At 38.1% G+C, this 22,019-nt stretch overlaps 1 protein-coding gene across 2 annotated transcripts in view; it reads left to right on the top strand.

The window, feature by feature from the left end:
• Positions 1–22,019, top strand: part of RARRES1 (retinoic acid receptor responder 1) — a 75,390-nt gene that overhangs the window by 39,084 nt on the left and 14,287 nt on the right. Inside the window, exons 5-6 of one of the 2 annotated variants that reach the window (XM_039236050.1) lie at positions 18,154–18,216; positions 18,757–18,918. In XM_039236050.1, the coding sequence (XP_039091981.1) occupies positions 18,154–18,216; positions 18,757–18,906 (213 nt within the window). In that variant the 3' untranslated portion in view covers positions 18,907–18,918. Of the gene's footprint in view, positions 1–18,153; positions 18,217–18,756; positions 19,543–22,019 lie in introns of those variants that run through there. The other variant, XM_039236049.1, reaches the window with a different exon arrangement.

Genomic DNA, 22,019 nt, shown 5'->3' with positions numbered 1-22,019 from the left:
CAGGTGCCCCTGTGATGGCTTTCTTTAGTGTTATGCTTTAATTTCTTTCTCTTATTTTTTTGCTATACAGTATAGATTTTTCATATATGTTTACCATGTAATTCATATATAATCTAAATATATAGCAATCTATATTTAATTGATGGTCATGATGAAGTTTCGAGGTGATGGGGAGTAGTCTAGAGCCAATGGCCAAGAAAGAATTCTTGAAGACATCTTTGGTGCAAAAAGGTAATTTTATTAAAGCACAGGGACAGCGTCCATGGGCAGGAAGAGCTATATTGTAAGTGGTGGGGAGAGACCTATTTTATGGAGTCTGAGGATCATGGGAGAGTTTCCAAAGAGACTTTCACATGCTAAATAAAGACTTAGTGGAGGCCTAGCTTTTGTTAAACTAGAGTTGTTTTTCTCTCCATCAAGGCATTAACATTAAGAAATTAGGGAGTTACTGGACTTTAAGCTCTGTAGGATTGCCTTTTTCTGGTAAACTGGTAGAGACTCTTACCAGTTTCTTACCAGTTTGACTATGTTGTTTTTTTTTTTTTGGTCCTTTCCCAATTTTGGGTAGCGAGAGTGTCCAAGGAATGTCACACATATGTGTGGGGGTGGAGGGGGGTGTGCTAGCTGTGCTTTGTCCTCAGCCTACTTCATGCTCCCTTATCTGTCACTCAAGTTCACACACATTCTAAAAGTAGTATATTCTTACTCTCACATTATATATATATATATGTTGCCATAATTTACATCTTTTTATGAGTTCCTAGACTTTTTTGATATAATTGATTTTATTACTTTTGTCTTTTAACCTTTTTACTAGTGTTACCTGTGATTGGTCTACAAAATTTTATTGTAAGTTTGCTTTTGCTCAGGAAATATTTTCCTTTCACATTTTTCTGCTCCTTAGGACCTTTTTTTTCCCCTTTTCCATTTAAGGAAGTCCCTTTACATTTCTTAGAAGGTGAGCTTAGCCATGGTAAACTCCTTTAATTTTTGTTTGTCTGGGAAACTTGTTTATTTCTCCTTTTATTCTGGATGATGACCTTGTCAGATATAGTATTCTTGGTTGTAAGTATTTTTTTTCCAGGACTTTGAATATATATATCATCCCACTTCTGGCCTGCACATTTTCTACTAAAGTATCAGCTGATGACTTTATGAGCTTTCCTTTGGACATAACTAGTCCCCTTTCTCCTGCTGGTTTTATGATTCTCTTTATCTTTAATCTTTGACATTTTAATTATTTATTTTGGTGTACCTCCTTGTGTTCATCTTGTTTGGGTCTTTCTGTACTTCTGGAACCGAATGTCTGTTTTCTTCCCCAACTTAGCAAAGTTTTCACCTATTATTTTTTCAAATAAGTTTTCTGCCTCTTTCTCTCTTCTTTTTCTGGAATCCCTGTAATGCTAATGTTAGTATACTTGATGTTTTCCCAGAGATCCCTTAAACTGTCATGATTTTATTTTCATTCATTTTTTTTCTTTTGCTGTTTTGCTTGGTTGCTTTACATTTCTGTGTCTTCCAGATCACCGATCCATTCTTCTGCATCTGCTAATCTAATGTTGATTTTCTCTAGTGTATTTTTCACTTCAGTTATTGTATTCTTCAACTATGATTGGTTCTATTTTTATATTTTCTATTTGTTGAAGATCTCACTAAGTTCATCCACTCTCCAGTCTGGAGACAACTGTCTTTGAACTCTTTATCTGTGGCTTTTTTTTTTCCCCCTGTGGCCCAGGACAGATGAACATGTTCCCAATCTTCCCAGTCCAGGAGTATTGTCCCTCCTCACTGCACATCACAGCCTTGAGGCTGGGGTTCCCAAAGTTACCATGTCTCCATCTGTCCGGTCATTTGCTGTGTGGTCCCTTTATCTTCTGTTGTACATAAGTTGTTCAGTATCCCTCAAACTCCTTGAGAGGAATTGTTCTCTATATAGGTGTTGACTCCATGTATCCACTGAGGAGATGAGTTCAGGGTCTTCCCACGTTGCCGTACCAGACCCTCACCCAAGGTCAAGCAAGCAACATTAATGCTAGCAAATTTAGTGTGTTGTTCAAGGGCCACTTGCAAAACAGACAATGGAAATGTAGTTTTTTTATTAATTACTAAAATGAATATGTTTCTATCTCCTTATAGAATGCTTTTTTAATAGAAACTACCATTTAATTGATTGTTGCTATATTTCATCTCAGGATGCAGTAGTTCCTTGGCCATATAAGTTTCTCTCCCTCTTTCTGGTTCTCTCTTTTGTCTACCAAAATGATGATTATATCCACAAGAGACTTTTACCTTAACTGAAAGTTTAGGGAAAACTTTTTGGTTTACAGTATAGAAAATTATGTCAAGATGATTTAGAACAAATTGTAATTAATGTGAGACAAAAATACAATAAGAATATGGCGATACAGACACAACAGAAGGAAAACATGGATTTTTTTCAAAAACTTTATTATTTTATTGAAGTGATTTATTATTATTCAAGTAGAGTTGACATACAAGGTTCATTAGCTTCAGGTAAACAATATAATAATTCAACAGGTCTACACATTACTGCTCATCACTGTAAGAATATTTGTCCCAATACATTATTTAATGTTGACAATATTGACTATACTGCTATGCTGTACTTTCCATCTCTGACTTATTTTACAACTGGAAGTTGGTACTTCTTGATCCTCTTCACCTAGTTCCCCACACACCCCCCCCAACTCTTTCCTCTAGCAATGAGCAGTGTATGTTCTCTGTATTTATGTATCTGTTTCATTGTTTTTTACATTCTGTATAAAAGTGAAATCATATGGTATGTGTCCTTCTCTGGCTGACTTATTTCATTTATCATAGTACTCTCTGGATTTATCCATGTTATTACAAATGGTAATTTCAGTCTTTTTTATGGCTAAATAAAATTCCCTGTTCTATATATACCACATCTTCATTATCCATTCATCTATAGATGGATACTTAGGTTGTATCCATATCTTTGCTACTATAAATAATGTTGTAATGAACATAAGGGTTCATTTATCTTTTCAAATTAATGTTTTCATATTGTTTGGGTACATATATAGGAGTGGAATTATTGGATTGTGTGGTATTTCAATTTTAAATTGTTGAGGAACTTTCATACTGTTTTCCACAGTGGTTGCACTAATTTACATTCCCATTAACAGTGTGTGGTGGTTGTCTTTTCTCCACGTCCTCACCAACACCTGTCATTTTGATACTAACCGTTCTGACAGGTGTGAGGTGGTATCTCATTGTGGTTTTGATTTGCATTTCCCTGGTGATCAGTGATGTTAAGTATCTTTTCATGTGTCCACTGGCCATCTGTAGGTCTGTTTGTAAAAACATCTATTCATGTCCTTTTAAAAAAATGTTTATTTTGAGAGAGTGGATGTGGGGAGGGAAGGAGAGAGGGGGGAGGGAGGGAGGGAGGGGGAGAGAGAGAGAGAGAGAGAGAGAGAGAGAGAGAGAGAGAGAGAGAGAGAATATGAATATGAATGAATCCCAAGCGGGCTCTGTGCTAACAGCACATGGGGCTTGAACTGTGAGATCATGACCTGAGCTGAAATCAAGTCTGACACTTAACAGACTGAGCCACCCAGACGCCCCTCATCTGACCATTTTTTAATCAGATAGTTGGAGGTGTTTGTTTTGTTTTGTGTTTTTTTTTTTTGTTTTTTTTTTTTGGTTTTGAGTTGAATGAGTCCTTTATATATATTAGATACTAACCCCTATTGGCTAAATCATGTAGAAATATTCTCCCATTCAGTAGGTTACATTTTTGTTTTGTTAATTGTTATGTTTTCTTTTAGGAGTTTTATGGTTTCATGTCTCACATTTTGGGGGTCTTTAATCCATTTTGAATATATTTTTGTTTATGGTGTAGAAAAGTCCAAGTTTCATTGTGTGTGTGTGTGTGTACAGCTGTCCATTTTCCCAGCTTCATTTTTTGAAAAGACTGTCTTTTTCCCATTGTACATTCTTGCTTTCTTTGCTGTAGATTAATTGACCATATAAGTGTGGGTTTATTTCTGGGAGCTTTATCCAGTTCCACTGATCTTTGTGTCTATATTTGTGCAAATACCATACTGTTTTGAATATTATGGCTTTGTATTATATCTTGAAATCTGGAATTGGGATACTTAAAAGCTTTGTTCTTTTTCAAGATTGTTTTGGCTATTTGGGGTCCTTTGTGGTTCCAAACAAAATTTAAGGTTATTCTAGTTCTGTGAAAAATACTGTTGATATTTTGATAGGGATTGCACTGAATTTGTAGATTGTTTTGGGTATAGGGACATTTTTATGATACTCATGCTTCCAATTCATGAAGATGGTGTATCTTTCCATTTGTTACAACTTCAATTTCTTTCATCAATATCTTGTAGATTTCAGAGTATATGTCTTTAACCTCTTGTTTAAATCAATTCCTAAGTACTTTATTCTTTGGTGCAGTTGTCAATGGAATTATTTTCTTAATTTTCCTTTCTACTAATTCATTATTAGTGTAGAGAAATGCAACAGATTTCTGTATATTAAATTTGTATCCTGCAAATTTACTTATGTTGTTTTAAGTTCTAATAGTTTTTTGGTGGAGTCTTTAAGTTTTTTTTTTTTATTTTTTATAGAGTATCAGGTTATCTTAAAATATCAAAAGTTTTACTTCTTCCTTACTAAGTTGGATGCTTTCTATTTCTTTTTCTTGCCTGATTGCTGCAGCTAGGACTTCATGTGACTTTATGCTGAATAAAAGTAGTGACACTGCACATCCTTGTCTTTTTCCTGATCTATTGACTATGAGGTCAGCTGTGGGTTTTTCACATGTGACCTTTATTATGTTGAGATTATGTTCAGTCTTAGCCTACTTTGCTGAGGGATTTTGTCATGACCAGATGTTGAATTTGCCAAATATCTTCTCTGCATTTGTTGACATGATAATATATGATTGTTATCCTTCCTCTTGTTAATGTGGTAACATTGATTTGCAAATACTGAACCACACTTGCATCTCTGGAATAAAATCTGCTTGATTCTGTTGAATGATCTGTTTTTTTAAAAATTTTTATTTATTTAATTTACATCCAAGTTGGGGCGCCTGGGTGGCTTAGTCGGTTAAGTGTCCGACTTTCGCTTAGGTCATGATCTCGCGGTTCGTGGGTTCGAGCCCCGCGTCGGGCTCTGTGCTGACTGCCAGCTCAGAGCCTGGAGCCTGTTTCAGTCTGTGACTCCCTCTCTCTGACCCTCCCCTGTTCACGCTGTCTCTCTCTCTCTCCTAGAAATAAAACATAAAAAAAAAAAAAATTAAAAAAAAAAATTTACATCCAAGTTAGCATATGATGAAACAATGATTTCAGAAGTAGATTCCTTAATGCCTCTCACCCATTTAGACCATCTCCCCTCCTATAATCCCTACAGCAACCCTGTGTTTGTTCTTTGGATTTAAATGTTTGTTATGTTTTATCCTCCTCCCTGTTTTTGTTATGTTGCTTCCCTTCCCTTAGATTCATCTGTTTTGTATCTTAAATTCTTCATATGAGTGAAGTCATATATTTGTCTTTCTCTGACTAATTTCACTTAGCATAATAACTTCCAGTTCCATCAACATAGTTGCAAATGGCAAGATTTCATTCTTTTTGATTGCTGAATAATACTCCACTGTATATATATACCACTTCTTTATCCATTCATCGATTAATGGACATTTGGGCTCTTTCCATACTTTGGCTATTGTCAATAGCACTGCTATGAAACATTGGGGTGCCTGTGCCCCTTCAAAAGAGCACATCTGTACCCCTTGGATGTAAACCTAGTAGTGCATTTCCTGGGTCGTAGGGTACTTCTACTTTTAATTTTTTGAGGAACCTCCATACTCTTTTCCAGACTAGCTGCACCAGTTTGCATTCCCACCAGCAGTGCAAAACAGATCCTGTTTCTCTGCATCCTTGCCAACATCTGTTGTTGCCTGAGTTGTTAATGCTAGCCATTCTGACAGGTGTGAGGTGGTATCTCATGGTGGTTTTGATTTGTATTTCCCTGATGATGAGTGATGTTGAGCATTTTTTCATGTGTCAGTTGGCCTTCTGGATATCTTCTTTGGAAATGTATCTATTCATGTTTTTGGCCCATTTCTTCACTGGATTATTTTTTGGATGTTGAGTTTGATAAGTTCTTTATAGATTTTGGATACTAACCTTTTATCTGAGATGTCATTTGCAAGTATCTTCTCCCATTCCATCGGTCGCCTTTTAGTTTTGCTGACTGTTCCCTTCACTGTGCAGAAGGTTTTTATCTTGATGAGGTCCCAGTAGTTCATTTTTGCTTTTGTTTCCCTTGCCTCCAGAGACATGTTGAGTAAGTTGTTGCTGTGGCCAAGGTCAAAGAGGTTGTTGCCTGCTTTTTCCTCGAGGATTTTGATGGCTTCCTGTCATACATTTAGGTGTTTCATCCATTTTGAGTTTATTTTTGTGTATGGTGTAAGAAAGTGGTCCATTCCATTATTGATGCGATGTATCCCATTAATTGTTTTTGCAGATATTGAACCAGCCCTGCATCCCAGCTATATATCCCACTTGGTCGTGGTAAATAATTCTTTTAATGTATTGTTGGATCTGGTTGGCTAGTAATCTTGTTGAGGGTTTTTGCATCCATGTTCATCAGGGAAATTGGTCTATAGTTCTCCTGTTTAATTGAGTCTTTGTCTGGTTTTGGAATCAAAGTAATGCTGGCTTCATAGAAAGAGTTTGGAGGTTTTCCCTACATTTCTATTTTTTGGAACTGTTTCAATAGAATAGGTGTTAAATCTTCTTTAAATGTTAGGTAGAATTCCCCTGTAAAGCCATCCAGCCCTGGACACTGTGTTTTGGGAGATTTTTGATTACTAATTTGGTTTCTTTACTGGTTATGGGTCTGTTCCAATTTTCTGGTTCTTCCTGTTTCAGTTTTGGTAGTTTCTATGTTTCTAGGAATTTGTCCATTTCTTCCAGATTGCCCATTTTATTGGTATATAATTGCTTATAATATTCTCTTGTTGTTTGTATTTCTGTGGTGTTGATTGTTATCACTCCTCTTTCATTCTTGATTCTATTGATTTGGGTCCCTTCCATTTCCTTTTTGATAAAACTGGGTAGGAGTTTATCAATTTTGTTAATTCTTTCAAAGAACCAGCCCCTGGTTTCATTGCTCTGTTCTACTGGTTTTTAGTTTGTTTTGTTTTGTTTTGTTTTGTTTTGATAGCATTGATTTCTGCTATGATGTTTATTATTTCCTGTCTTCTGCTGATTTCAGGATTTATTTGCTGTTCTTTTTCCGGCTCTTTGAGGTATTAGGTTAGGTTGTATATCTGATACTTTTCTTCCTTCTTTAGGAAGGCCTGGGTTGCTATCTACTTCCCTCTTATGACTGCTTTTGCTACATCTCAGAGGTTTTGTGCTGTTGTGTTATTTTCATTGGCTTCCACGTACTCTTTAATTTCCTCTTTAATTTTTTGGTTAGCACATTCTTTGGTAGGATGTTCTTTAGTCTCCAAGTATTTGTTATCCTTCCAAAGTTTTTCTTGTGGCTGATTTTGAGTTTTGTAGCATTGTGGTTGGAAACTATGCATGTATGATCTTGATCTCTTTGTACTTGTTGAGGGCTGATTTGTGTCCCAGTATGTGATCTATTCTGGAGAATGTGCCATGTGCACTTAAGAAGAATGTGTATTCTGCTGCTTTAGGATGAAATGTTCTGAATATATCTGTTAAGTTCATCTAGTCCAGTGTGTCATTCAAAGCCATTGTTTCCTTGTTGATTTTCTGTTTAGATGATCTGTCCATTGCTGTGAGTGGGGTGTTTAAGTCCCCTACTATCATGGTATTATTATCAATGAGTTTGTTTATGTTTCTGATTAATGGATTTATATGTTTGGGTGCCTGCACATTTGGAGCATAAATGTTTACAATTGTTAGGTCTTCTTGGTGGATAGACTCCTTAATAATGACAAAATGCCCTTCTTCTTCTCTTGTTACAGTCTTTATTTTAAAACCTAGATTGTCTGATATAAATATGGGTACTCTGGCTTTCTTTTGGTGACCATTAGCATGAGAGATGTTTCTTCATTCCCTTATTTTCAATATGAAGGTGTCTTTAGGTCTAAAGTGGGTTTCTTATAAACAGCATATAGATGGATTTTGTTTTCTTATCCATTCTGTTACCCTGTGTCTTTTGATTGGAGCATTTAGTCCATTGACATTTAGAGTGAGTACTGAAAGATACTGAAAGAGTACTGAAAGATATTTATTGCCATTATGTTGCCTGTAGAGTTGGAGTTTCTGGTAGTGTTCTCTGGTCCTTTCTTGTCTGTTGCTTTTGGTCTTTTTGGTTTTTTTTTTTCTCTGTCTTTTCTCCCCTCAGAGAGTCTCCCTTAAAATTTCTTGCAGGGCTGGTTTAGTGGTCATGAACTCCTTTAATTTTTGTTTGGGAAATTTTTTATCTCTTCTTCTATTTTGACTGACAGCCTTGCTGTATAAAGAATTCTTGGCTGCATATTTTCTGATCTGGTACATTGACTATATCCTGCCACTCCTTTCTGGCCTGCCAAGTTTCTGTGGATAGGTCTGCTGCAAACCTGATCTATCTTCCTTTGTAGGTTAAGGACTTTTTTTCCCTTGCTGCTTTCATGATTCTTTCCTTGCCGGAGTATTTTGTGAATTTGACAATGATATGCCTTGTTGATGGTTGGTTTTTGTTGAATCTGTGGGAGTCCTCTGTGCTTCTGAATTTTGATGTCTGTGTCTTTCCCCAGGTTAGGAAAGTTTCCTGCTATAATTTGCTCACATAACACTTAGACCCCTTTTTCTCTCTCCATATTCTTAGGAGCCCTATGATTCTGATGTTGTTCCTTGTTAATGAGTCACTGATTTCTCTAATTAAAAAAAAAAAAAACATTTTTTAACATTTAGTTTTGGGAAACAGAGACCGAGTATGAGCAGGGAAGGAGCAGAGAGATAGGGAGACACAGAACCCAAAGCCGGCTCCAGGCTCTGAACTATCAGCACAGAGCACAATGTGGCTCAAACTCATGAACTGTGAGATTATGACCCGAGCCAAAGTCAGATGCTCAACCAACTGAATCACCCAGGCACCCCCAGTTTCCCTAATTCTTAAATTGTGCTCTTTCCTTAGTCTCCCACTTTTTTTCTGCTTCATTATTCTCCATAAGTTTGTCCTCTATGTTGCTGATTCACTATTCTGCCTCATCCATCCTTGCTGCCATGGCATCTATTCAAGATTGCAGCTGTTACAGCATTTTTTTATTTCATACTGACTAGATTTTACTTATTCTCTCTCTGCAGAAAGAGATTCTAATGTATTTTCAAACCCAGCTAGTATTCTTCTTATTGTGATTCTAATTTCTACCTCGGACATCTTGTTGTATCTGTGTTGATTATATCCCTGTCATTTCCTCCTGTTCTTTTCTTTTGGGGTGAATTCATTTTGGAGGAAGAAAAGGAATTAATAAAGTAAAAAAAATTAAAGACAACACAAAGAAATCAAATAAAGGATGCTAGATCCTAGGTATGTTTTGGTCTGGTTGTTGAAAGAAGCTTAACAGATTAGAGAAAAAAGGGAAAGATCAGAAAAGACTAGGAAAAAAGAAAATGTTTGAAAATTTGAAAAAGTGAGTACAATAAAATGGAATAAAATGAAATGATGAAAGTAAAATAGAACTTAAGAATTTACAAAAATGTAAAAAATATAGTAGAAAAAATTAAAGAAAAATCTTTTTAATAAAAATGGAAAATAAAAGTAGATTTCTTTTTGTATTCAAGAATAAGAAAAAAAATGAATAAAAGGACCAGTGAACAGAATGAAGTACAATTGAAATTACATCTAGTTTCTCATAGAAGCTAAGCTATGAAGCACTTTATAGTCAGCAAACTAAGCAGAAGAGAGACTTGTGGTTGTCAAGAATGCTGTTGGCTCAGTAGGGTGGGATTTAGTGTAACAGCTCCATTCTCCACTAGATGTAGCTGCTCAGCTTACTGGGGTGGATTGCTGTGGCGCACGTAGGTGTGTATGCACATTCACGGGAGGGGTGAAAATGGCATCTCCCAGCTACATAGTCTCAGAGTATCATAACTCTGTGCTCTCCACGACTGGGAGTCAAGCACCCTTCCTTTGTCTCTGGCCTCAGTCCACTCCCCACTTCTACACTGTCTGTGACCAAGCTGTCAGGCTGCCAGGCGGTACCTCTTTCCTGAGTTTTATCTCAAATGGGGCTTTGTTTCCCAACCCCTCACTTCTGAGGGACTACAGCTTTGACCTGTTCAGACCTTCTTGGGGAGGGTCTTGCTGATCAATGGATGGGTGCCGGCCCACCCACAGGAACATTCCTGAGACCGCACTGCTGCCAATGCTGGACTGCAGCTGGGTGCCAGCCTGGCCCCGGAAAAATTGTGATCTTGTAGCATCAGTGTTTCAGGTTTATGGAAAATCACAACAAGCATCTGGCACCAGGCTTGCCCCTTAATGTCCTTGTCCCAGCAGCAGCAAATATGGTTTTTCTCTGGAGTCTGCTGGAACCTTTGCCTGTGGGATGGCTGCATGGCCTCTACCAAATGTCCTTCCAGCAAGGGAACCACCTCTACCCACATGGCCCTAGGATCTCTCAGACATTGCTCTCTGATCCTGGAGACTTGCCCTTCCAACCAGAGCATCACTAGGTATCGAGCTACAGAGTTTCAGACTCTGCACTCCCCCAGTTTATAGACTCTTAATGGAATTCAAACCCTCTCCTTTCTCCCTTTTTTATTCAGTCCCTGTGGCTGTTTCCACTCTTCCATTTTCTTTCCAGCTGCTTTTTAGGAGCGGTGTGCTTTTCCCATACTCTACCCTGGTCTCTGTCCTCTCTCCAGAAGCAAAAACAGCTCCCTGCCCTCCATGGCTTCTCTCTCCCTCAGTTCACCTCTCTGCAGTGTGTACCTGCTGAGTTCTGTGGTTCAGGTTGTGCAGATTGTTGTGTTAATCCTCAAATCAGTTTTCTAGGTGTACAAGATGGTTTAGTGTTGATCTGGCTGCATTTCAGGGGTAAGAGATGTAAAAAAAAAGTTCCATGCTGTTCTGCCATCTTGGCCCCTCTCCCTGAATGATCCTTTTAATGTATTGTTGAATTCAGTTTGCTAATATTTTGTTGAGTATTTTTATATCTATATTCATCAGGACTATTGACCTAAAGTTTTTTTTGTCTTGTGTCTTTGTCTGGTTTTGGCAGCAGGATAATTCTATACTCAGATGAACTTGCTAGTTGGCCTACCCCTTCTATTTTTTGTAATAGTTTGAGAAGAATTTGTATTAATTTTTCTTCAAGTGTTTGGGGTAGAATTCACCCACAAAGGATCTGGTCCTGGACTTTTGCTTGTGGGGAGGTTTTGTTTTTTTTACTGATTCAATTTTGTTATTATTAAACAGTCTTTTCTGACTTCTATTTCTTCCTGATTCAGTTTTGGAAGATTGTATTTTTCTAGGAATTTGCACATTTCCTTTAGGTTGTTCAATTTATTGGCATTTAAATTTTTCTTAATATCTGTTTATAAACCTTTGTATTTCTGTGGTGTCACTTATTATTTCTCTTTCATTTCTAATTTTACTTTAGTCTTCTCTTCTTGTTAATAAGTTTCACTGAAGGTTTATAAATTTTGTTTCTCTTTCCAAAGAACCAGGTCTTGGCTTCATTGATCTTTTCTATTTTTTTCTTATTTCCGTCTAATAACTTTGAGCTTTGTTTGTTCTGTATACACAGAATATTACATCCAAAAATAGAATTTTCAAGGGTACAGAAACATTCTCCAGGATAGACCACAAAATAAATCTCAACAAATTTAAGTCCATCTGGTCTAATATGTTGATTGAAACCTGTTTCCTTATTTTCTGTCTGGATGATACATTTATTGACATAAGTAGGGTGTTAAAGTTCCTTACTATTATTGTTTTCCCTTTATGTCTGCTAGTATTTACTTCATGTATTTACATGCTCCTATATTAGTTGCATAGATGTTTACCAATATTGTATCCTCTTGTGGAATTGATCTTTTTATGATTATGTAATGTGCTTCTTTGTCTCTTGCTATAGTCTGTTTTAAAGTATATTTTGTCTAAATATTGCTATCTTGGCTTTCTTGTTGCTTTCATTTGCATGTAATATTGTTTTCCATCTCTTCACTTTTAGTCTGCTTGTGTGTTTAGGTCTGAAGTGAGTCTCTTGTATGCGGCATATAGATGGGTCTTGCTTTTTTATTCACTTAGTCACTCTCTGTCTTTTGACTAGAGCCCTTAGAGCATTTATATTTAAAGTAATTATTGATGGACATGTACTTCTTGCCATTTTGTTCATGGTTTTCTGGTTGTTTTTGTAGTTCTCGGTGTTCCTTCTCTTGCTCTCTTCCCCTGTGGTTTAATGGTTTTCTTTAGTGTTATGCTTGAATTGCTTTCTCTTTATATTTTGTGTATCACAAGTTTGTGATTTGTGGTTACCATGGTATTAATATATAACATTCTATATAGAGAGCAATCTGTATTAAAAGATTGGTTGATGGTCACCTAAGTTTGAACACATTGTAAAAGCACTACTTTTTTACACCACCCCCAATGTTTTACGTATATGTAATTTTACACATTTCTATTTTGTGTATCCCTTGACTAACTTCTGTAGATGAAATTGCGTTTACTACCTTTGTGTTTTAACTTCTGGTAGTAAATGAAGCCATACTGGCTTCATTAGTAATTAATTTACTACCTTTACTGTTTGTTTTTACCAGTGAAATTTTCCTTTAATCATTTTCTTCTAATTATGGCCTTTTCTTTCCACTTAAAGAATTCCTTTTAACATTTTTTTTTAAAGACTGGTTTATGGTAATGAAATCCTTTCATTTTTGTTTGGGGAAACTCTTTCTCTCTCCTTGAATTCTGAATGATGATCTTGTCAGGTATTCTTGGTTATAGGTTTTTTCCTTTTAGCACTTTGATGCATCATACCACTTTCACTGGCCTGCAAAGTTTCTCTTGAAATATTAGTTAACAGCCTATTGGGGTTTCTCTTGTGTATAACTATTTGTTTTCTCTTGCTTTTAAAATTCTCTTTATCATTACTTTTCGTCACTGTAATTATTATGTGTCTTGGTGTGGACATTCTTTGTTCATATTGCTTGGGGCTCTGCATGATTTCTGGACTTGGATGTCTGTTTCCTTCCTCAGATTAGGGAGGTTTTCAGCTCTTATATTTTCATGTTTTCTGCCCCCTTCTCCCTCTCTTCTCCTTCTGGGATCCCTATAATGTGAATGTTCTGCCTGATGAGGTCACAGAGGTCCCTTCACCTACTCTCATTTTTTATTCTTCTGGCTGTTCAGCTTGAATCCTTCGCATTACCAGTCTGTTCTTCAGCCTCCTCCAGTCTGTGTCCCTTTAGTTTATTTTTCATTTCAGGTATTGAATCCTTCGTCTCTGACTCATTCTTTTTTATATTTTCTGTCGTTCTGTTAAAGTTCTCACTGAGTTCATCCACTCTTTCATCAAGTACAGTGAGTTCCTTTATGGCCATTACTTTGATCTCTTTATCAGGCCTACTGTTTATCTCCATTTCATTTACTTCTTTTTCTGTGATTTTGTCTTATTCTTATATTTGGGATATATTCCTCTGCCTCCTCATTTTGTCTAAGTCTTCTGGGCTTGAAAGTGGCCTTGTGTAGAAGCAGTCCTGTAGTATCCTATAGCACAATTCCCTCAACCCGTCTTCAGAATCACATGCTCTAGGGATGTCCCCGTGGGCTGTATATACCACAGCTGTAATTGCTGTGGACATGCTAGTGATTGGGGCTGGCCCTCAACCCAGCTGGTGCAATGACCTGTGTTGCCTGTTGCAGGCTCACTGGGGAGGGTTTGCTGTCCATGCTGTTGAGAGTCCTGTTTAGAGCAGCTGTGGGATCACTGGTGGGCAGGGCTGGCCCTCTGCGTGGCTGTATGCAATTAGCAACCGCACAAGCTGTGGGTACTTTCTCGCTACAGAGCTGAGAAGCCCAGCCCCAGGAACTGTGGGCATGCTGATGTGTAGGGTTATTTCTGCCTCCCCTCCCCAGGGCAGGAATCACTTTGAGGGGGCACCAGTCCTTACCAGCATTGCATGTTGGGTATGGTAGTTCCACAAGGAAACTCCAGGGTAGGCACATGGTCCTGGCAAGGTAGATGGAAAGTATCAGAACTGGCTCCCACAAGCATCTGGCTATGTAGTCTGAGGAGGGCAAGAAAATGACACCCACCACTTTTGTTCCTGGAGAAATCTCTGTAGATTCCTGTCCCTTTGGCCCATGTCCTACAATCAGTCAATAAATCCCCTTCATATCCCCTTCATATATATCCCACTCTGCTTTGCAGAGTGCTTCCTTTGTGCTATGTCTTGGCCTTATTATTTAGCATCCTGGCTCTTGAAGGGCAGAGACTTTATTTCTTGTGACCCTCCATCTCTCCCAGAGTTAAGCCCCACTTATTTCATAGATAAATGTTATGGGGACTCTTCTTTCCAGGAGGATCCCCAGGGCCAGGGGTGCCTGGTGTGGGATCTGATCCTTTTACTCTTTTGTGCTTGTGATAACCTTCCCATTTGTGCTTGGTCACATTGGGTCTGCTTCTCAACTGTGTCTGTGTCTCCACCTCTGCTAGTTTTTTTTTTTTTTTAATGTTTGTTTATTCATCCTTAAGAGAGAAAAGCAACACAAGCAGGGGAGGGGCCGAGAGAGAGGGAGACACAGAAGCTGAAGCAGGCTCTGCACTGACAGCAGTAAGCCTGATGTGGGGCTTGAAATCACAAACTGTGAGATCACAACCTGAGCCAAAGTCAGATGCTTAACCAACTGAGCTTCCCAGGTACCCCTCTGCTGGCCTTTTTGATGTGGCCTCCTCTCTACAACCAGCTGTAGAAGCTCTAGTCTGCAGGCTTCAGGTTGTTTTCAGAGTGAGCTGTAATACATGTAGTTGTTGCTTCAGTGTGTGCATGGCATTAGGGAGCTCAGGATCCTCCCACTCTGCCATCTTCCCTGCTCCTTAGGATCTTCTAATGTCAGTGCTTTCTTTTCATTTGCCATTGTACATAACACGTTACCAAACTAACAGCCACCAGGATACAGTATGGCCCAAATACAGCAGGTTCATTTCTGTCTTATAGCCGGTCTTTGATGTCTATCATGTGTCCATTAATATCACTCACCCAAACTAAAAGTGGGAAAACTGGGACCAGTAATTATAGAGTTAAGAAAACAAATATGTAGAGGGAGAACAGTCACTTAGTAGGACCTTTAGCCTTTTTTTACCCCGTGGGATTTGGGGTTTAGATAAATAATTAATAATTTATAACAATAAGTTATTTATTATTAATAATTGAGTAATGGTACTGGCTTGCTGGGCCACCCAAGGCAGACCACTTCATCCCTTCGGGCCTATTACATGAGAATTAACAAATTTACTTAAGTCCTTGAAATTAACAAAAATCTAAATCACTGAATCACTGGGTAAATTTGATTTCAAAGTTGATACACATTAGATATGTCATTTGCGAGTATCATTTCCCATTCCGTCAGTTGTCTTTTAGTTTTGATTGTTTCCTTTGCTGTGTAGAAGCTTTTTATCTTAATGAGGTCCCAATAGTTCATTTTTGCTTTTAATTCCCTTGCCTTTGGAGATGTGTCAAGCAAGAAATTGCTGCCGGCTTTCTCCTCTAGGGTTTTGATGGTTTCCTGTCTCACATTTGGGTCTTTCATCCATTTTAAGTTAATTTTTGTCTATGGTGTAAGAAAGTGGTCTAGTTTCATTCTTCTGCATATTGCTGTCCAGTTCTTCCAGCACCTTTTGATAAAGAGACTGTCTTTTTTTCCATGGGATACTCCATTTCCTTAAAGACAAGTATGCACATATAGATTTTCAGATTTTGCTATTTGGTAGCCACTAAGGATTCTCATGATCTTTCAGCGAGAGAAGCAACATTGAAACAAGCAAAGCAAGAAACAGTGTTTAAAAAATAACTGAGATCAGATCTACTGTTCTAGGCTAGCTACAGGAAGGGGGTGGGGCTGATAAAACCAAGACAGCACAGAAGCAGGAAGTGACTGCAGGTGCCTGTGGCTCAGCAAAGTATAGAGATTATAGTTTTTCCAAAAGCCTTTTGGGTGAGAATTACTATCTTTAAACTCAGGGTTAAAGTCTCCTTTTAATGCAATAGTGTAAGGAAGTGTGGGCTTACAAACTCATGGTTCCAAATGAACAAGGCCTGAGAGAAGAGTGGGTAATGACTAAAATACAGATATAAAGTAAGATGCCTCTGACGGAAACAATTATTACTGCAAAACTGAAGAATAGATGTTATTCCTAATGCCATAAGGACTGTGCCAAGGGCAAGGGAGATATTTGCTGGCTAGGAAAACAAAACAGACGAGGACTTTCCCTACACCCTTAACCTTTAAATATGAATTGAGAAAAGGAAAAGCGAGCATTGTTTTAAGTCATATCTGTCCGTACCAAACACTGTCAGCACCCCCAAACTATTCTGCGCACTAGCAGTCAGCCCAAGACCTTCCCCTACCTCAAGGCCCCCACCAGCCAAGGATGCATTATAGAAACCTTCTTATCTACCTCATTTATTCGACTACAAAATCTACTTTGGATAGCATATGCTAACAATGCAAGCCTACTTATTCTACTAAAACCACACTGGTTCTGGTGGGGATCATGAGTACAGAAGAGGGAAAAAAACGAAACACTTCCAGTCTGTCTCTAGGAAGATCAAAGTGCTGAAAACGTGACAGTAAATCATCAATTTGGATTATAAGGCTTTGGCATTTGTGTCAATTTGAATAGAAGCCAAGGAAATTATTTCTGAATAACGTTAAAAATAACTACTCCTCGGCAGAGCTTGCCCTGGTGGGGGCAGCCCAACCCGGGAATGCTTTGCCAGGCTGGGATGCGCAGTGTCCCATTCTTCATTTTTAAAAATCAGTCCTGACTTTTGGCCTTTCTGGAGGAGGAAGAATCTGTAAAAACAAAACTGTAAAGGTTAGATAATGTTATTGAGGAAGGTCTTAACTAAATGGTACAGGGTTTAAAAGCATTAATTAATAATCCAAATTTTTGTATTAAAAATATGCAACATTCTGTGTATTTAGCGAAAGAGTTAAATAGAGCTGGAAACCCATCATTTGTTTCAGGATTTGCCATTTTTTTCCTAGAGCCCTCTAGGACTTTCTTCAGGATTGTTATTTTCCAAAACAGAATAAAAAGATATTGGTTGAGAAAATACTTCAAGTTCATAAGTAAAACCAATTTTTAAACTATAGAAATACATGGTAAATAATCTGCCTGCTTATCGATACCCAGCGTACTGGTTTTAGAAGCAGTTGTATAAGGAATCCTGGAGGGGAAATGGGGGCGGGGGAGGGAATAAATGGCTGAAGGGCATTAAGGAGGGGACTTGTTGGGATGAGCACTGGGTGTTATATGTAAGTGATGAATCACTAAATTCTACTCCTAAACCATTATTACACTATATGTTAACTAACCTGAATTTAAATTAAAAAAAATTGTAAATCTGGGTCCAAATCCCATTTTTTACTTACCAGCTGTAACCTCAAGTTACTTGCCCTGTAAAGCCAGGCTCGTAATACATACTCTACAAGACAGAGAATTACATGACGAATGTATAAAGTGTTTAGCACAGAACTTGGTCCATGGTGGCATTTTAGAAATACTGGTTGCCCTGCCCCTTGTCCGAGTATCTGCTTCCTGGGGCTTAACATAGCAAATGGAGATGCATATACAGTATTTAGATTCCAAAGACTGTCCAAAGATTCTTGCTGTTCCCGCAGGACTTAGCCTCTACCAAAAGCCATACGTATTGGAGAGAACAAGTACTAGAAAGATCATCTAGATTTTCATCTAACTCGATGACAAAACAGTAAGGAACCCTGGCTTTCATGTCTCTGTGCAGGCTACTCCCGAAGGAGCTGTGAGGCTAGAACTGAAGAGGCAGCAGGATTCAAGGCACTTGTCCAAACAAGAATTTATAATGATAGAAGCCCTGTGAACTCTGAGCTAATACAAATCTATTTATTACACAAATTCTTTTCTTCTTTCTCTAGAAAACAAATGATGATGCAATCGATTTTGATTACACCGTTCTACTCCATGAATTCTCAACACAGGTAAAACATAGAATTGTATAGACGTTGGAAGGTAGAGGAGGGAAACAGGAAAGTATCATCCAAACTGAGAAGGCATCTTGAGACCAAAACAGAGCAGGCAGCTGCACACAGCTTACACGGAGTTGTATTCAGCGTTACTTACTGACGGAGTAGCGGCAGGCGCCACTGTTCTCTGCAAAGGCTGGATTGTCAGCGCACAGATCTTAGAGGGCAAAGGGATGTTCAGAGGTCACTGGGGTGAGGCCAGCGGTCTAATATTTTCACAGACCTCGCGGCACCATCCGTGCAGGGTCGGAGGTGTGGGCACTGTGCAAGCCCTACTAGTTATCAAAACAACATTCGGAGACCTCAAAACAAGCTTTCCTGCATTTGGGGCAGGGCCTACTACCTACCTCCGACTGGCCTGGAACATGGCATTGCACGGACGTGAGCAAGATGGGAGGTCAAAGACAGTCAGTGTTGTCAGCACTCCTATGATACAGAAATGCTTTTACCAGAAATGTTTGCAGATCATAGTACTTTAGAACTCTTATTTTCTAGGAAATCATTCCCTGTCGTATTCACTTGGTCTGGTACCCTGGCAAACCACTTAAAGTGAAGTACCACTGTCAAGAGCTACAGACACCAGAAGAAGCCTCTGGAACTGAAGAAGGTTCAGCTGTGGCACCAACAGGGCTTAATAATTTCTGAAAAGAACAAAAGGTCTGCTTATACCAAATTCTAAACAAAGTGACTCTATTAAATAGTGTAAGTCATTATTCTGCTAAAATAGGTAAGGTATAAAGCATTCTAATATTTTTTAGAAAGCCTGCAAATTATAATACTTAACAATTAAAAGATTCTGTGGTTTTTGTTTTTTGATTAGTTTGGTTTATTTAGTTAATTCTGGGAACACAAGCATACTGAACTCTGCTCAGTGCTGAACAGTTTATTCCACAAGTTTCTTGGGGATTCAGCCCTAAAATGTAAAAAACAATCAATTGGTATGTACTGTAACTGGATCAATAAGTATTTATTTAGCAAAGCAAAACACAAATTGACAGTCTTACCTTTAAAGCTGTATTTCTCATTGCTTTGAACATAGCACAGCCAACTATTTTCTATTGGTAAATTCCTTCTACTTAGTATATAAAAAAGATAATATATTTCAATGAAAGCAAATTGCAGAGAAAATAGTACCAGTTTAGAACAAACTTTAATATTTTTTTATCATTTCAAGCAAGTATTTTTTTAATATCTACTTTTATATATATAATGTGTTCAGTGTGTTTATAGAGATTTGTATACACAGGCAAAATACTCAGTGCTAAACTGAATTAAGTGAACTTTTAATATTAATTCAAATTTTATAAATAAAAAGTGTTTCATGGATAAAGTGGAGTGTCTGCAAATGTATTAAGTGGAATAATGATGTAACTGAAGTTCTATCAAATATATACAATTTTCATACATACAAAATTCTATAACAATTTGCACCCCAGTGTTGGCCTAAATTAATTTATAAAAGTAAACATAATATGTACTGTAATCAAATTCGGTGGAGTAACTCCCACAAGGCAGGAAGAAATGATCCAGGAAACATAGCCATCATTTGCCTCTCAAAATTTCTATCCTTTGTAGGGGGAGAATTTAAATTTTCTTCCACCCATCAAGCTTCTTCCAGCTGGTCTAAGAATTAAGGGGCACCTGGGTGGCTCAGTCAGTTGGGCGTCCAACTTCGGCTCAGGCCATGATCTCACGTTCCATGGGTTCCAGCCCTGCGTCGGACTCTGTGCTGACAACTCATAGCCTGGAGCCTGTTTCAGATTCTGTGTCTCCTTCTCTCTCTGCTCCTCCCCAGTTCGTGTTCTGTCTCTCTCTGTCTCAAAAATAAACGTTAAAAAATAAATTTTACTACACGTGCAGAGGCGCTCAATAATGCAGTTGAGACCTAAAGAAATGACCAAGGTAGTCAGTTTTTATACATTAAAGACAGTATAAATCTATAAGGACTTGACAGGACAAAGGAAATTTTGGGAGTTCCAACTAGCAAGGAACTCTGAACGGAATTTGGGTTGAGGTGTCAATAAGTGACAAGTAACAAGGGTTGTCTGTACAGCCTTCTTGGCTCCAAATTTCCTGTCTCTGATAAGGACGTCTTGGGGCATAGTAAGAGTATTTCCTTTTCACACGGGGGTTTATTTCCTGCTGAAAGAAGGGGATCCGAGTGTCCCTCCTGTATAGTCTGTCTCTTAAGTAACTTTTACTTAAAATAACCAATATGCCAACGTGGGACATTTTGGGGTGACCTGCCCTTGGCTCCTCCAGTTCCTGAAGTTCCACCCATCACATTCAAGTTGAGCTGGTAGATTGTTCCTTCTTGTTGAATCGGTTTCTTTTTTTTTTTTTTTTTTTTTTAATTTTTTTTTTTTAATGTTTTATTTATTTCTAGGAGAGAGNGCGGAGCAGGGGAGGGTCAGAGAGAGAGGGAGTCACAGACTGAAACAGGCTCCAGGCTCTGAGCTGGCAGTCAGCACAGAGCCCGACGCGGGGCTCGAACCCACGAACCGCGAGATCATGACCTAAGCGAACGTCGGATGCTTAACCGACTAAGCCACCCAGGCGCCCCTGAATCGGTTTCTTAATACTGACAATAGGTCAATTCAGTTAAACTCATTTTAGGATGCAGGTACCTTCTCAAAGTTAAGCCTGTGATTCAAATAATGAGGTAAGAAGAGGTTATGGAAGTAGAAGAAAAACAATGGTTAATGATTGGATCAAATTATGAACCAGTTTCTGACTTCTGAGGGTAGCTAGTTGAGAGCATTCCTAGATGCAGGCTTAAAGCATCTTCGGGTAGATGTTTTTAGGGCAGATGTGGCAACGTGACAGGTTGTAGTTTGAGTGTTTCTGGTGATGGTTTTGGGTGGAACAACAGGCATGAAGATTACAGATGAGCTGTTACGGTGATTTCTCTGAAGTTTACATCACCTTGTTCATATTCAGTTTGCAGGGCTTCAGTAAGAAGGGCAGTTTTAGTTCTCAAATGATTCCAAGTCAAAAGGATGGGGGAAAAAATAGAAGACATTCATGCATTCATTTGAAGAGTTGTAGCCAGGCACTAAAGGAAACTGAAAGGAATTAGGATCTAGTCCAGTTTATAATGAATTGTATTAGAATCTAATTTACACAAAGGTATGTTAGTGAAACAAAATTCTCCCCTCAATATTCACCCTTATTTTTACCAAAGATGACTAGATTAAGGCTAATTTATTTGCAAAATAAATCTAGTTTCAATAAACTTGGCTTAATTATTGACATAAGTACAGCAAGAAGAGTGATCGATAATACAGGCTCTTTTAAATCTGCTTTGCTTGAACTTTTTGCAAGGAATCGCCTGACTGAACTTTTAACAGCCTCTGAAGGCCCAGAAGCCAAGCCAATTATTTGCCATCAGACCACCTGTAATAGCTATTGTTTGAGGTTAAGTCCTCTCTTCTTGAGGTCCCCAAAATATCCTGAAGTTCTTACACCTGCAACGAAGTGACTTCCTTACTCAGCTAGAAAGGCTGCTTGGAAAACCTGTATCCAAGTTTTTCTAAGGAGCTTTATTAGTTCCATAAAGTCCTCCTTAAAGCTCTTCTGGTCATGCCTGAGTCTATGCAGCCTCCCTCAAATACGACATTCCAGTGAAAACCTTGGTAATATAACTAATGTTTCTAATTGTGTCCTGTTATAAGGAGAATGGCTTTTCATTGAACTTATGCAAATAAAAATTATTATGAAAATGTAAGAATACTCACTGAGAGTTTAGGAACTCTGGA

Source organism: Hyaena hyaena, unplaced genomic scaffold (genome assembly GCF_003009895.1).
Source record: "Hyaena hyaena isolate Hyena2069 unplaced genomic scaffold, ASM300989v1 scaffold_105, whole genome shotgun sequence".
Classification (NCBI taxonomy): domain Eukaryota; kingdom Metazoa; phylum Chordata; class Mammalia; order Carnivora; family Hyaenidae; genus Hyaena; species Hyaena hyaena.
This window is presented reverse-complemented; position numbering and strand designations above follow the sequence as displayed.